Source organism: Salmo trutta, chromosome 20 (genome assembly GCF_901001165.1).
Source record: "Salmo trutta chromosome 20, fSalTru1.1, whole genome shotgun sequence".
Taxonomy (NCBI): Eukaryota; Metazoa; Chordata; class Actinopteri; order Salmoniformes; family Salmonidae; genus Salmo; species Salmo trutta.
Genome location: NC_042976.1, coordinates 28,148,135 through 28,162,563, shown reverse-complemented (window position 1 = coordinate 28,162,563; position 14,429 = coordinate 28,148,135). Strand labels below are relative to the sequence as shown.

At 44.3% G+C, this 14,429-nt stretch overlaps 1 protein-coding gene across 1 annotated transcript in view; it reads left to right on the top strand.

Moving 5' to 3' along the window:
* The first annotated feature begins 454 nt into the window (after positions 1-454).
* LOC115155827 (transmembrane protein FAM155A-like) overlaps positions 455-14,429 on the top strand; it is a 168,409-nt gene continuing 154,434 nt past the window's right edge. Inside the window, exon 1 of the mRNA XM_029702802.1 lies at positions 455-1,700. Coding sequence (XP_029558662.1) covers positions 981-1,700 — 720 coding nt within the window. The 5' untranslated portion in view covers positions 455-980. The remainder of the gene's footprint in view (positions 1,701-14,429) is intronic.

Sequence of the window (14,429 nt, the reverse complement as noted above, 5' to 3'; positions counted from 1 at the left end):
GGACCAGCTGTACATTCCTCATGAACTGTCATTCATGGCATCGAAATAATGTGGCAAATGATTTGTTGATCAACTTGCACCATACATATTTAGCACTGAGACATTTCGTGACATTTACTTTTTACTGCCATACTTCTCCCCAATGTCTGAACTGCATATATAGTAGCAACTGTGCTGAATATATATATATATATATATATATATATATATATATATATATATATATATATATATATATATAGCCAATCTTTTCCCAACCCAGATGGTAACAGGTATAAGACCTCACATTTCATGACAGCGTCCTGTAGTCCAGAGTGGTGGAATAGTGCCGTTAAATGCCTGCATGTATCTGAGTGTGTAATAGGTAGTAAGCTGCTCCGCCACTGCGCAACGATGGAGCTATCGTAGCGATGGAGATGACGCAAACGGACCCCGCTCCCCCCAAAAGTGTTCAAGACGAACATGGCGGCAACTTAACCCAGGTCCAAGATGACTGTGGCCATCGGGAGAAAAGATCCAAGGCATTCAACCCAGATACGAACCGGAAAAAATCAACTGGGGCACAATCAAACGGATTTTGCTTTCTCATAATTGAATCCGGGAAACTGCAGCAGTAACGGCAACAGCACTGATAAGCTGGCCACAGCTGGTCTCTCTGCGCGCGAGCACCACCCCGGAGAGCAGAAGAGAGGGAGCGAGGCGCGAGGCATGCGGTTACAGAGAACGTGGTTTCCCCCCGGAGAGCCATGGAGAACGGGGATGCGGCAGCGCGAGGCTTAATCTGTGCGGGCGCGCTAATTGGATCGAAATAACACACCGACGGCGTCGGGCGCGAGAGAGGAGAGCCCAGGACCGGCGGCGGCACGGCAGCCCACCGTTACCGAGGATAAATAACCAGAGTCCATCTCCCAAAGTCAATGAGTATAGTGGCAGAGGAGCCCCCGCGGTGGAGTCGGCCAGAGCTGCGCTTTTCCTAAAATATGACCAGGGGTGCTTGGATGTGTCGGAAGCAAGATGACGGCTTAAAAATCTGGTTTGCACCCCGAGAGAACGAGAAGCCATTTACCGAGTCGGAGCGGGCCCAGAGATGGCGCCTATCGCTGGCCTCTCTTCTCTTCATCACCGTCCTGCTCTCTGATCACTTGTGGTTCTGCGCCGAGGCCAAACTGACGCGGACTCGAGACAAGCGGCTCGCCTTTACGGACATGGTCGAGTACCCAAACTCCACTCACCACCACACCCCCTCCTCTGACCCCCATTCCCCCCACGGCCCCCTTGCCAGAAAGCCAGATGTTATTTTTATAGGGAATTCTACCAAACCTCTGTGGCGACTGGACACCTGTCACCCGGACAGCTTGTCAAAAGACTGCTTCACTTTCACGGACGCAGAGCCCGTGTGCCTGGGCCTCTCCGGGGGCGGGGAGAGGACGCAGTCGGCGGACTTGAATCTGAGCGATTTGTATCTTTCTTTTTGTAATTCCTACTCTCTTTTGGATTTGTTTAACGGGTTTACAAGTCCGGACAATATAAACTGCAGCCTGTACGTGGCTGAGGGTGACACGCTGGGATGCAGCGAGTGTGTCCGGGTTTACCAGCGCTTTGACCGGCAAGCTCAGGAGGACTACCGGGAGTTTGAGCTGTTGGTTGAGAAATATGAGACTGATGAATACTCGGTCAGGACATGTATGGAGGAATGCAAGGTAGGATGTGAATGGCTTGCACATATCAACGCACTATAGGTAGGCTACTGTATTTTAGCCTATATAGGGGGCTTGGATTGATTGGGCTTGAATTGATTCCCAGTCGTCATGGTAACCGATATCTATCACGATGTGGGAATGATTTCAAAGAGTTTGTGAGACGCATCACCCCACTTGTCCTGCCTACAATGTATGCGTGCGTGTGTATGTTTGTGCGAGAACGAGCGTGCATGGACGCGCACTTGTAGATTTTTTTTAATGCAGGAGTTAATGTGTGATGATTGTGTCACATAGCCTATAGCAAACAGAAAGAGTGAGAGAGAGTTTGATTCTAATAGGGTATTGAGTATAACTGGCATGTATGGTGTTACTTCAAAGGCTGCAGCCACAGAATCACAAGCCTAAACTACAAAGGAAGCATCTTAATACAGAAATAGGTTGTGCCCCTGATTAGGTTCTCTCCTCAGATATAATCTTTGCATAACAAACGGTGTCAAAACCCAAGGGATTGGTTCTCCAACTAACCAGAGAGAGAGCGACAGAGGTGCTCTCTATGGTTCTGAAAGCATCAGACCTAGAGCTCGACCCTCTCTCTCTCTCTCTCTCTCTCTCTCTCTCTCTCTCTCTCTCTCTCTCTCTCTCCGTGTGTGTTTGTGTTAGGGGGATGTAGCCTTATAGGTCTGTATCTTCACCACTGTTGAGAAAAGCCAGGCCTCGGCAGTGTGGTGATGTGATCATCTGTTACCGTGTTGGAGGCTATCAGAGGAGAGGGTGTACTAGAGGGGGAGGCCTAGTGCCTAGCTCAGCCAGAGCTTGGAGGTGCTAGCATTTCAATAACATTAATAGCGTACCAGTGATTTCTGTACCTAATCCACCGGAAGGCTTTTTCATTGTTCCCGGTTTGTTGTTGTACCGATGACATATCTCTCTGTAGCATAGAGCAGTACACCGCTGCCTCAGTTGGTCAACACACGTCAACAAACGGGTCTTTCAGAGGAATGATGCAGATTGTATCAAGTTGTGTTGTGGGCTCAGCATGACTGAAACCAACAGGTTTTGCTAATATTGCACCAACATGGAATAGATGACACTATCGTTCACCCCCCCACCACACACACACACACACACACACACACACACACACACACACACACACACACACACACACACACACACACACACACACACACACACACACACATATTTAATCGCAGGTGTCACTGGCAATGTATTGTAGCCCCAAATGTTATGTGCAGTCATGGTTGTGCAGTCATGGTTGTGCAGTCATGGTTGTGCAGTCATGGTTGTGCAGTCATGGTTGTGCAGTCATGGTTGTGCAGTCATGTTGCAGAAAACAGCAATGCTACACAGGTTAGAGACATTGGCTAGATTACACTTGTTATTTTTTCATTTGTTGTGCAGTAGACTGTTAAGGCTGCTCTCTCTCTCTCTCTCTCTCTCTCTCTCTCGCTCTTTCTCTCTCTCTCTCTCTCTCTCTCTCTCCGTGGTGGTCTCGGTCTCAGCTTGTGGGTCACTGTCACTGGTCCTGGTGTGTTCTCTGTCCATGGTGCTGAAGTATATAGAACCACGCGAGGCCTCTGGTTAAAATCCTGCTGAAATAAGCAGCAACCATCAGTTTTCCTCCTTCAGCTGATCATACTGGAATCAGAAACCCCAATCTAGAATCATTCAGTCTATGCCTAGCATTACAAATATGCTTATCTCAGTCGGTCTAATGTCAGTGTGTAAAAGCTTCATGGCTAGTGTGATTTTCTGTCAGCAGTAGTAATGGAGTTGACCTTGGCTGGTAGATATGCTGTCCCAGATGTGCTAGGGATACAGGGGTGGAATGAGTGGGAAGAGAGAGAGAAAGAGACAGAGAGAGAGAGAGAGAGGGAAAGAGAGAGCGAGAGTGTGTGTATGTGTGAGTGAATGAATGTGTTCTATGGGTATTAGCTAATCCAAGTTTATCGTTTTAAAAGGCTAATTGATCATTAGAAAACCCTTTTGCAATTATGTTAGCACAGCTGAAAACTGTTGTTCTAATTAAATAAGCAATACAACTGGCCTTCTTTAGAATAGTTGAGTATCTGGAGCATCAGCATTTGTGGGTTCGATAACAGGCTCAAGATAGCCAGAAACAAAAACCTTTCTTCTGAAATTCATCATTCTATTCTTGATCTAAGAAATGAAGGCTATTCCATGTGAGAAATTGCCAAGAAACTGAAGATCTTGTACAACGCTGTGTACTACTCCCTTCACAGAACAGCGCAAACTGGCTCTAACCAGAATAGAAAGAGGAGTGGGAGGCCCCGGTGCACAACTGAGCAAGAGGACAAGTACATTAGAGTGTCTAGTTTGAGAAACAGACGCCTCACAAGTCCTCAACTGGCAGCTTCATTAAATAGTACCCGTAAAACACTAGTCTCAACATCAACAGTGAAAAGGCGACTCCGGGATGCTGGCCTTCTAGACAGAGTTCGTCTGTCCGGTGTCTGTGTTCTTTTGCCCATCTTAATCTTTTATTTTTATTGGCCAGTCTGAGATATGGCTTTTTCTTTGCAACTCTGCCTAGAAGGCCAGCATCCCGGAGTCGCCTCTTCTCTGATGACGTTGAGACTGGTGTTTTACGGGTACTATTTAATGAAGCTGCCAGTTGAGGACTTGTGAGGCGTCTGTTTCTCAAACTAGACACTCTAATGTACTTGTCCTCTTGCTCAGTTGTGCACCGGGGCCTCCCACTCCTCTTTCTATTCTGATTAGAGACAGTTTGCGCTGTTCTGTGAAGGGAGTAGTACACAGCGTTGTACAAGATCTTCAGTTTCTTGGCAATGTATCACATGCAATAGCCTTCATTTCTCAGGACAAGAATAGACTGACAAGTTTCAGAAGAAAGTTCTTTACTTCTGGCCATTTTGAGCCTGTAATTGAACCCACAAATGCTGATGTTCCAGATACTCAACTAGACTAAAGAAGGCCAGTTTTATTGCTTCTTTAATCAGGACAACAGTTTTCAGCTGTGCTAACATAATTGCAAAAGGGTTTTCTAATGATTAGTTAGCATTTTAAAATGATTAACTTGGATTAGCTAACACAATGTGCCATTGGAACACAGGAGTGATGGTTGTTGATAATGGGCTGCTGTACGCCTATGTAGATATTCCATTAAAAATCAGCTGTTTTCAGCTACGATAGTCATTTACAACATTATCAATGTCTACACTGTATTTCTGATCCATTTGATGTCATTTTAATGGCTCAAAAATGTTCTTTTCTTTCAAAAACAAGGACATTTCTAAGTGACTCCAAACTTTTGAACGGTAGTGTGTTACATAACAGATACATAACATCTCTCCTCCCCTTTTTGTCACATAATCAGTGTTGAGCATGCTAGCTGCCGGTATACTCCCTGATAATGCAATAAGGGCCAGGCAGGCAGCAGGCACTGGGACCAGTGCAGCCTCTTACCCTCTTAGCCACATCTGAATTGCTAATGGGCTCCTGTGTTAGTGTGACCTTTAGACAAGCATAGCACTCTAAGCCTGAATCACATACTGTCACCGCCTAGAGAACCCACTCCACTAAGCTGGACAAACAGCAGAATTAGCAAAACGGATATTATCCTCTCTTTTCTTCTCCGCACTCCTTTCTCTTTCCGAGGCCCTTTGCCCTGAGCGATATCCGGTATGGGTGAGAATATAGGGGTTAATAGGGCAGGACAGGGGAGGGAGAGAGCTGAGGTAAGGGGTAGCTAATATATTGTTCAATGTCCCTTCTGTAGTTGTTGAATATAGTTTAGAGAGAACGAAAGAGAGAAAGAGAGCGAGAGAGAAAGAGAGAGAGAGAGAAAGAGAAAGAGAGAGAGAGAAAGAGACAGAGAGAGAGAGATGTAATAGGCCAACAGGCCTGCGTCAGGAGAGCCAATAAGAGGCGATGGTTACTCTGACCACTAATCTTCTCTCTCACACACTGGCAGCTAGTGAGTATCAGGTGTCAAAGGGCTGCTTTTGTGTTCCGCTGGGTGCTCTATGTGGCACAACAAACCCGCACACTATGTGTTAGTGGGTGTGTGTGTGAGTTTTACCATATTACATTCAGGCATGCTTTCTCCCTCTCTCTCTCTTTCTGTCCTGTCCATGTGTGATCTTTACAACCTTTGATCTCTGTGTGAACCTGGCTCATCACATATCAGATAGCGTCTCAGTCTGTTTGTCCGTGTCTCTGTGTGTGTTTTCATAATGTGCATAACAAATAGCACACACACACACACACACACACACACACACACACACACACACACACACACACACACACACACACACACACACACACACACACACACACACACACACACACACACACACACACACACACACACACACACACACACACACACACACACACACAGAGCCCAGTGTTTCCTGCAGGTCCATGCCTGCCTCTCTCTTCCGGTGTAATTTAATTTGCACTTGCATAATTCTCCTCCTCTCAGATGACCATGTCTCGAGGGTTCTGTCTGTCTCAACATGCTGATCTCTTCTGAGCTCTGTCTGCCTGCCTGTGTGTGTGTGTGTGTGTGTGTGAGTGAGTAAGGGCAGTGTACCCACAGCGGCCAGGGTTTCTCAGAGAAGTAATCTTTGCAATCAGCAGTATCTGTCGCTACATCATCCCCTCCCTCTCCCTCTCTCTCTCCCTCCACTCTCTCTCCTCTTCCCTCTGTCCTCATCTGTCGCCCTCTCAGGAAATCTGCGGGTGTTGAGCTCTTTCTTCCTGCCGGAGAGTGATAGATACTGATCTGGGTTAAGGTCTTTTTCCTTCGCTTCAATTACAGGCCTGTCCTCACAGGGCCCACTGCCTCCCTATCCATCCCTGCTGCTGCTGCCCACCATCTCATTTACTCTTTCTCTCCAATTCTTGACCTATCTCTCTCATAAGCCTTTCCTCTCTCATTCATTTCTCTCATTCCCTCTACTTCTATTGTCTTGAACTTCCATTCTGTGTGTCACTCACTTTCAGTTTCCCATTCCCTCTCTTCTACCTTTCTTTTCCGCTGTCCTTTTCTCTGGGACCGTGTCTCTCTCTTTTTTTGCCTTTGCTGAATTCATGTAATCATGTCTTTTGCCCACTTGATGAGGTTTCATAGTAAAATGAATATATTTGGAAGTAATTTCTCTTCAAATTCAGCTCTTGGAAAAAACAGGCGCGACGGCAAGGCTTATCCAGAAGGAGGGATGTTTATACGGTATGTAATGTCAGTTGTCAAGGTGATTCTGACCGTTTTCAGCTGGTAAACATGTCATTTCCTACAGTTCAGATTATAATGCACATAATATAGAGGGAACCTCTGAATGTCACACAGTTCACTCACTGTTGGATAATATCAGCACACATATACAGCATGCCCCCTGTAATTTCCTCCCTCTCTCCCTCTCTTCCCTCCCTCCCTCTCTCTGATGGTGGCTTTGGGTAAAATTCAATTACAGTTATGTGCGTTTTCTCCCAGCAGCAGCAGCTAGCAACAGGCCTATGGAAACAGGGAAACTCCCCTCCATATGAGCTGACACTGTTTGTTTCTCCCCAGGCACACAGATAAGGAAATGTGTCTCTTAGACAAGTGCTCTATCTCTGCCTCCACTCCCATGGAAACGCGTCTTTCCACAGACACAATGTTTCTCTCCCTCTCCACCTGCGTTCTCAGACCTAGTCCAGGAGAAACCTGTCAATATCCCACCTCGCTTCTTGACTTTCTGTCAATATTCCGGTTTATTCCTGTTTTCTTTCCCACAGCTATAATTGACTACTGCTATGTGTGTGTGTGTGTGTGTGTGTGTGTGTGTGTGTGTGTGTGTACGTACTTGTCGCACCCAGGAAGTAGCTCCATTTACCAGGCCATTCAGTGCAGCACAGAGCACAGCTTTGCAGCTAATGATATAATGGTCTGCTGTGTGAATTCTTTATTGCACCCAATCAGATCTATGACTGGAGCTCCAATAAATTATTCACATTGTTTGTGCATTTACATTATGTGTGTGTGCTTTTTAAATGATGTTTATGTGTGAGAGGAAGGTGGTGTAAATGGTTTTGTGTTTATGTACCAGCGTTGCTTTCATCCCTCATCCTGGGCTCGAACCAGGAACTCTCTGCACACGTCGACAACAGTCACCCACGAAGCATCGTTACCTATCGCTCCACAAGAGCTGCGACCCTTGCAGAGCATGGGAAACAACTACTTCAAGGTCTCAGAGCGAGTGAAACGCCCTTAGAGTGCTCCGCTAACTATCTAGCCATTTCATACTGGTCGCACGTAGCTGTACAGTATGTATGCTTTCTTTTGTTCGGAGAGAGTGAAAGGGAGTGAGAGAAACACATACACTTAGCATAATGATTCCTAAACTCTCCGTTTATCTCTCTGTTTATATTTCTGCATGCCTATTGCTCGCAGCATCCCTCTATCCCCTCGCTCTCTCTCTCACTCAGTGCTTCAGGCTTCTCTCTAGCGCAGGGGAGCCCAGTTATCAGCTGAGTTCAACAGTAATGCCTGCTAGTAGCTAATTAACGACTCAGGGAGACAAAGCTTGCAGAAGGCTTCTGGAGAAATTGTACAGAGCTACCCCGTGAAATCACGGTGACCCCTGACCTGCCTGGCCGTCATGATGGGAAGGAAGGTGGAGTAGCATCATAACACACAGCAGGAGAGCAGAGTTACTGCAAAATAGAGGAATCACACAGTGAATATGGAAGTCGATATCAATTGTGTTCCTGGTTGATTTGCTTTTCTTACTACACAGGAAGCCTTGTTTGTTGTGTTGTATTCTCTATCATCTAAAAATATCCATACCTCAAAGCGGTGCCTGCAGTTCTACATTCTCCCCTGTATGATTTGTAGCATCACCTTCTCCCCCATGGTTAATGCAGTGCAGTGTCATATTACAAATGACTTGGCATACAAGTGAAATCTAATAAAATGGAATTGAACTAAGCATAGTGTTAAAGTCAGAAGTTTACATACACCTTAGCCAATTACATTTAAACTCAGTTTGTCACAATTCCTGACATTTAATCCTAGTAAAAATTCCCTGTCTTAGGTCAGTTAGGATCACCACTTTATTTGTGTCAGAATAATAGTAGAGAGAATTATTTATTTCAGCTTTTACTTCTTTCATCACATTCCCAGTGGGTCAGAAGTTTACATACACTCAATTAATATTTAGTAGAATTGCCTTTAAATTGTTTAACTTGGGTCAAACATTTCGGGTAGTCTTCCACAAGCATCCCACAATAAGTTGGGTGAATTTTGGCCCATTCCTCCTGACAGAGCTGGTGTAACTGAGTCAGGTTTGTATGCCTCCTTGCTTGCACACGCTTTTTCAGTTCTGCCCACAAAACACATTTTCTATAGGATTGAAGTCAGGGCTTTGTGATGGCCACTCCAATACCTTGACTTTGTTCTTAAGCCATTTTGCCACAACTTTGGAAGTATGCTTGCGGTCATTGTCCATTTGGAAGACCCATTTGCGACCAAGCTTTAACTTCCTGACTGATGTCTTGAGATGTTACTTCAATATATCCACATCATTTTCCTGCCTCATGATGCCATCTATTCTGTGAAGTGCACCAGTCACTCCTGCAGCAAAGCACCCCCACAACATGCTGCCACCCCCATGCTTCACGGTTGGGATGGTGTTATTTGGCTATCAAGCCTCCCCCTTTTCCTCCAAACATAACGAGGGTCATTATGGCCAAACAGTTATATTTTTGTTTCATCAGACCAGAGGGCATTTCTCCAAAAAGTACGATCGATTTGCACTTTTCGCACCGAAGTACGTTCATCTGTAGGATGATCAAATCAAATCAAATTTATTTATATAGCCCTTCGTGCATCAGCTGATATCTCATAGTGCTGTACAGAAACCCAGCCTAAAACCCCAAACAGCATGCAATGCATGTGAAAGAAGCACGGTGGCTAGGAAAAACTCCCTAGGAAAAACTCCCTAGAAAGGCCAAAAACCTAGGAAGAAACCTAGAGAGGAACCAGGCTATGAGGGGTGGCCAGTCCTCTTCTGGCTGTGCCGGGTGGATATTATAACAGAACATGGTCAAGATGTTAAAATGTTCATAAATGACCAGCATGGTCAAATAATAATAATCATAGTAATTGTCGAGGGTGCAACAAGCACGTCCGGTGAACAGGTCAGGGTTCCATAGCCGCAGGCAGAACAGTTGAAACTGGAGCAGCAGCACGGCCAGGTGGACTGGGGACAGCAAGGAGTCATCATGCCAGGTAGTCCTGAGGCATGGTCCTAGGGCTCAGGTCCTCCGAGAGAAAGAGAGAATTAGAGAGAGCATATTTAAATTCACACAGGACATGTCTCCTTCCTGAGTGGTATGACAGCTGCATGGTCCCATGGTGTTTATACTTGCATACTATTGTTTGTACAGATGAACGTGGTACCTTCAGGTGTTTGGAAATTGCTCACAAGGATGAACCAGACTTGTGGAGGTCTACAATTATTTTTCTGAGGTCTTGGCTGATTTTGTTTGATTTTCCCATGATGTCAAGCAAAGAGGCACTGAGTTTGAAGGTAGGCCTTGAAATACATCCACTGTTACACCTCCAATTGACTGAAATTATGTCAATCAGAAGCTCCTAAAGCCATTACATAATTTTCTGGAATTTTCCAATCTGTTTAAAGGCACAGTTAACTTAGTGTTTGTGAACTTCTGACCCACTGGAATTGTGATACAGTGAATTGTAAGTGAAATAATCTGTCTGTAAACAATTGTTAGAAAAATTACTTGTGTCATGCACAAAGTAGATGTCCTAACCAACTTGGCAAAAATATAGTTTGTTAACAAGAAATTTGTGGAGTGGTTGACTCCAACTCCAACCTAAGTGTATGTAAACTTCTGACTTTAACTGTATGTAAAGCTACTCACACTACCTTTGACAGAGTCTAACCAACAGAGATACTCACACTTCTTCACTCCCTCTCTCTCCCTCTGTTCCTCTCTCTCTCTGTTCCCTTCTCTCTCCCTGTCTCTCCTTGTCTGTCCCTGTGTCTCTCTATCTCACAGCTGTTTGATGAGATTCTTCCATTGTTGAGTCATCTTGTGCTCACACCAGACAGCAGAAACTAGCACAGCAAATTGACCAGTGTTACCTAGTGTTGATTTTTCAGTGTAACATTCCTAGTGTTGATTCAAGTGTTAAATTAACTCTGTAAGTGTTTCATTAACACTCATTGGTGTAAAATAACACCAGTGTTTGTGTTATATAACCAGTGTAAAACCACGCCCCTCATTTTCATATTTCCTAGCATGCTCTTTTTCAGGTAGATTTGTAATTTTTATTGTTTGTTTCAATATCTTTGTTTTTGCATCTACATTAGGTAGCACTTTCCTTTATTCAAATGACCTAGTGTCCTCATGGATGGAATGTTATTATTTTTCATAATTTCATAATTATTAAACAGACTTTTATTTACACCGAAAATCCAATGTTTTTATGTCAAACAGTATTGTTATATTTCAGTTTTCTGTGATGTATATAAAGTGTCATATTGGGATGTAAACACAAAATTTAATGCATTTCAACTCTATATCAAATCAACTCAAATTTTATTTGTCACATGCGCCGAATACAACAGGTGTAGACCTTACCATGAAATGCTTACTTATAAGCCTTTAACCAACAATGCAGTTTTAAGAAAATAGAGTTTAGAAACTATTTAGTAAAAAATAAAACAAGAAAATAACAATAATGAGGCTGTAAAAAGTGGGTACTGAGTCAATGTGCTGGGGTACAGGTTAATCGAGGTAATTTGTAGTTAGGGGTGAAGTGACTAGATAATAAACAGCGAGTAGCTGGCCCCAGTGATGTATTGGGCTGTATGCACTACCCTCTGTGGTGCCTTACGGCCAGATGCCGAGCAGTTGCCATACCAGTTGGTGATGCAACCTGTCAGAATGCTCTCGATGGTGCAGCTGTATAACTTTTATGGATCTGGGGACCCATGACAAATCTTTTCAGTCTCCTGAGGGGGAAAAGGAGTTGTTGTGCCCTCTTCACGACTTTCTTGGTGTGTTTGGACCATTATAGTTTGTTGGTGATGTGGACGCCAAGGAACTTGAAACTTTTGACCCACTCCACTACAGCCCTGTCGATGTGAATGGGGGTGTGTTCGGCCTTCCTTTTCCTGTAGTCCACAATCATCTCCTTTGTCTTGCTCACGTTGAGGGAAAGGCTGTGTATTGGCACCACACTGCCAGGTCTCTGACCTCCTGCCTATAGGCTGTCTCATCGTTGTCGGTGATCAGGCCTACCACCGTTGTGTCGTCAGCAAACTTAATGATGGTGTTGGAGTCATGCTTGGCCACGCATTTGTGGGTGAACAGGGAGTACAGGAGGGGCCTCTGTGTTGAGGGTCAGCGTAGCAGATGCTTTGTTGCCTACCCTTACCACCTGGGGGTGGCCCGTCAGGAAATTCAGGATCCAGTTGCAGAGGGAAGTGTTTAGTCCCAGGGTCCTTAGCTTAGTGATGAGCTTTGTGGGCACTATGGTGTCGAATGCTGAGCTGTAGTCAATGAAAAGCATTCTCATATAGGTGTTTTTTTGTCCAGGTGGGAAAGGGCAGTGTGGAGTGCGATTGAGTCATCTGTGGATCTGTTGGGGTAGATATGCAAATTGGAGTGGGTCTAGGGTTTTCGGGATGATGGTGTTGATGTGAGCCATGACCAGTCTTTCAAATCACTTAATGGCTACCGACGTGAGTGCTACTGGGCGGTAGTCATTTAGGCAGGTTACCGTTGCTTTCTAGGACACAGGGACTATGGTGGTCTACTTTAAACATGTAGACTCGGTCAGGGAGAGGTTGAAAATGTCAGTGAAGACATGGTACAGGTGTCTTCACACCGGACAGAAATCTTGTTGTTAGTTATTTTGGTCATATTGCTACAGACGTGACCCCGCCATTAAATCTTTTTGCATAGTTGCTATGCAAAAGGTCTGGCCGTCCACTCTGGTTTGCTAGGCAGGCTGAATAACTTTTTTGTCACTTGCTAGTTTGCTAGCCAACTTCAGCTAACTCAGTCATGTCAAACATTGAACCTGATTGGACAGTACACTAGCTGCATTTTCGTTTGTTGGAGTTTTTTTTTCTATTTTCATTTACATGGATATGTCCATGATAATGAAGTTGATGCGTTGTCTCGTCTCGTCTGGGCACAGTTCACTCTATGTATGGTACACAGATGGAAATTCTATATTGAAACATTGCTTCCGAGGTTGGACAGGCAGCCAGCGATGCTTATATTAACCTCCTCAGTACCAAACTAAATGCTAGGCTGGAAGTGAGGGGAAATAATGTGCTAGTTGAGTACAAGAGATGATTCAATAACATGAGCATGATATTCTTGTGGAGGCACAGTGATCCCTTTCAGGTGGAACCGTTAGCAGGCATAGTGTGTCTGTGACGGCCAATACAGCATGGCTTGGAATGCTGCTAGTCCAATCAGCATGCAGGATGCAAGCAACCAGTTTTATTATTAATTTTATGCAGGTCAAATATAAATAAAATATATGTTTCTAAGCTAATCCAACCCGTTACTGAAATGGTTGTTCCAGTTTAGATGCTTTAGGTAGTCTCATATCTTAGTCTTCCCAACCTGGAAGTCATTCTGAATGCAAATTGAACACAAATGGCAAATGTTGGATATCCCCACTCTGGTTGGATTCCAATAGGAATTACACATCACTTTACATCCAGCATAATGTGACTTGCAGGCCTGATTTTGCCTGTAAACCATGATTTTCAGCCCACAGTATTAGGGTAAAACTAGGCCCTCAAAGGTCTTTATGTAATATGTATTGTATTGTGTTAAATAATTTTATTTGAATGATGACATATTCAGTCAGGATCTCACTTGGTGAAGGCCACAGGGCTGAACAGTTAAAATTGCAACAGTGATGTCTCTGTCACTAACATATACAGTCATGGGCGGTAAGTCTACAATTCACTCGAAAGGCAAGGCTGTCTGGGAAATATGCAGGGTGGTGAAAGTGCAAGGTGACGAGTTGATGCTCCTTTCCAATAATTATCGAGGGCCTTTTTCTGTGACATGATGATCGATGCTTTACTGCCGTTTGACAAATAAAAAGAATCTTGCTCTTGTCCATAGTAATCTCATCATGTAGACTATACCCGCATTGTATCTGCAAGCTGTTGGCTGGAGCGCACATGCCAGTACCAGAGTGGACACACTCCCTATATAACGTAAATATTTTTCTGAGAAAACCATCAGCATAGGTGAGAATGCGGTGGAAACCCTTTTGACTTTTCTTTTTCATTCGGTACATGGGAATATAACCATGTAATGTATTTTTATGTGCACTACGTCTTCACGCACAGCCTTTTATCCGCAACAAGTACATTTTATCTGGTGGAAAAATGTGTTTTTAAGTTGATTTTAGAATATTCACATGAAAGTCTGTCACCAATTGGATGGAAACTTAACTACTTACACATTTTCTCACCTTTTAATAACAGACGATTCATTTGAGCACCTGAGCCTAACTAACCCCATCCATTTTAATCAGATGACCCAGTGGCTGCCATTTGACCATGGTGTGTGTGTGTGTGTGTGTGTGTGTGTGTATGTGGTGTGTTTTGTGTGTGTGTGTATTACAAACCATTACAGCCGTATGATAGAGGAGAAAGAATGGCTTTTGTT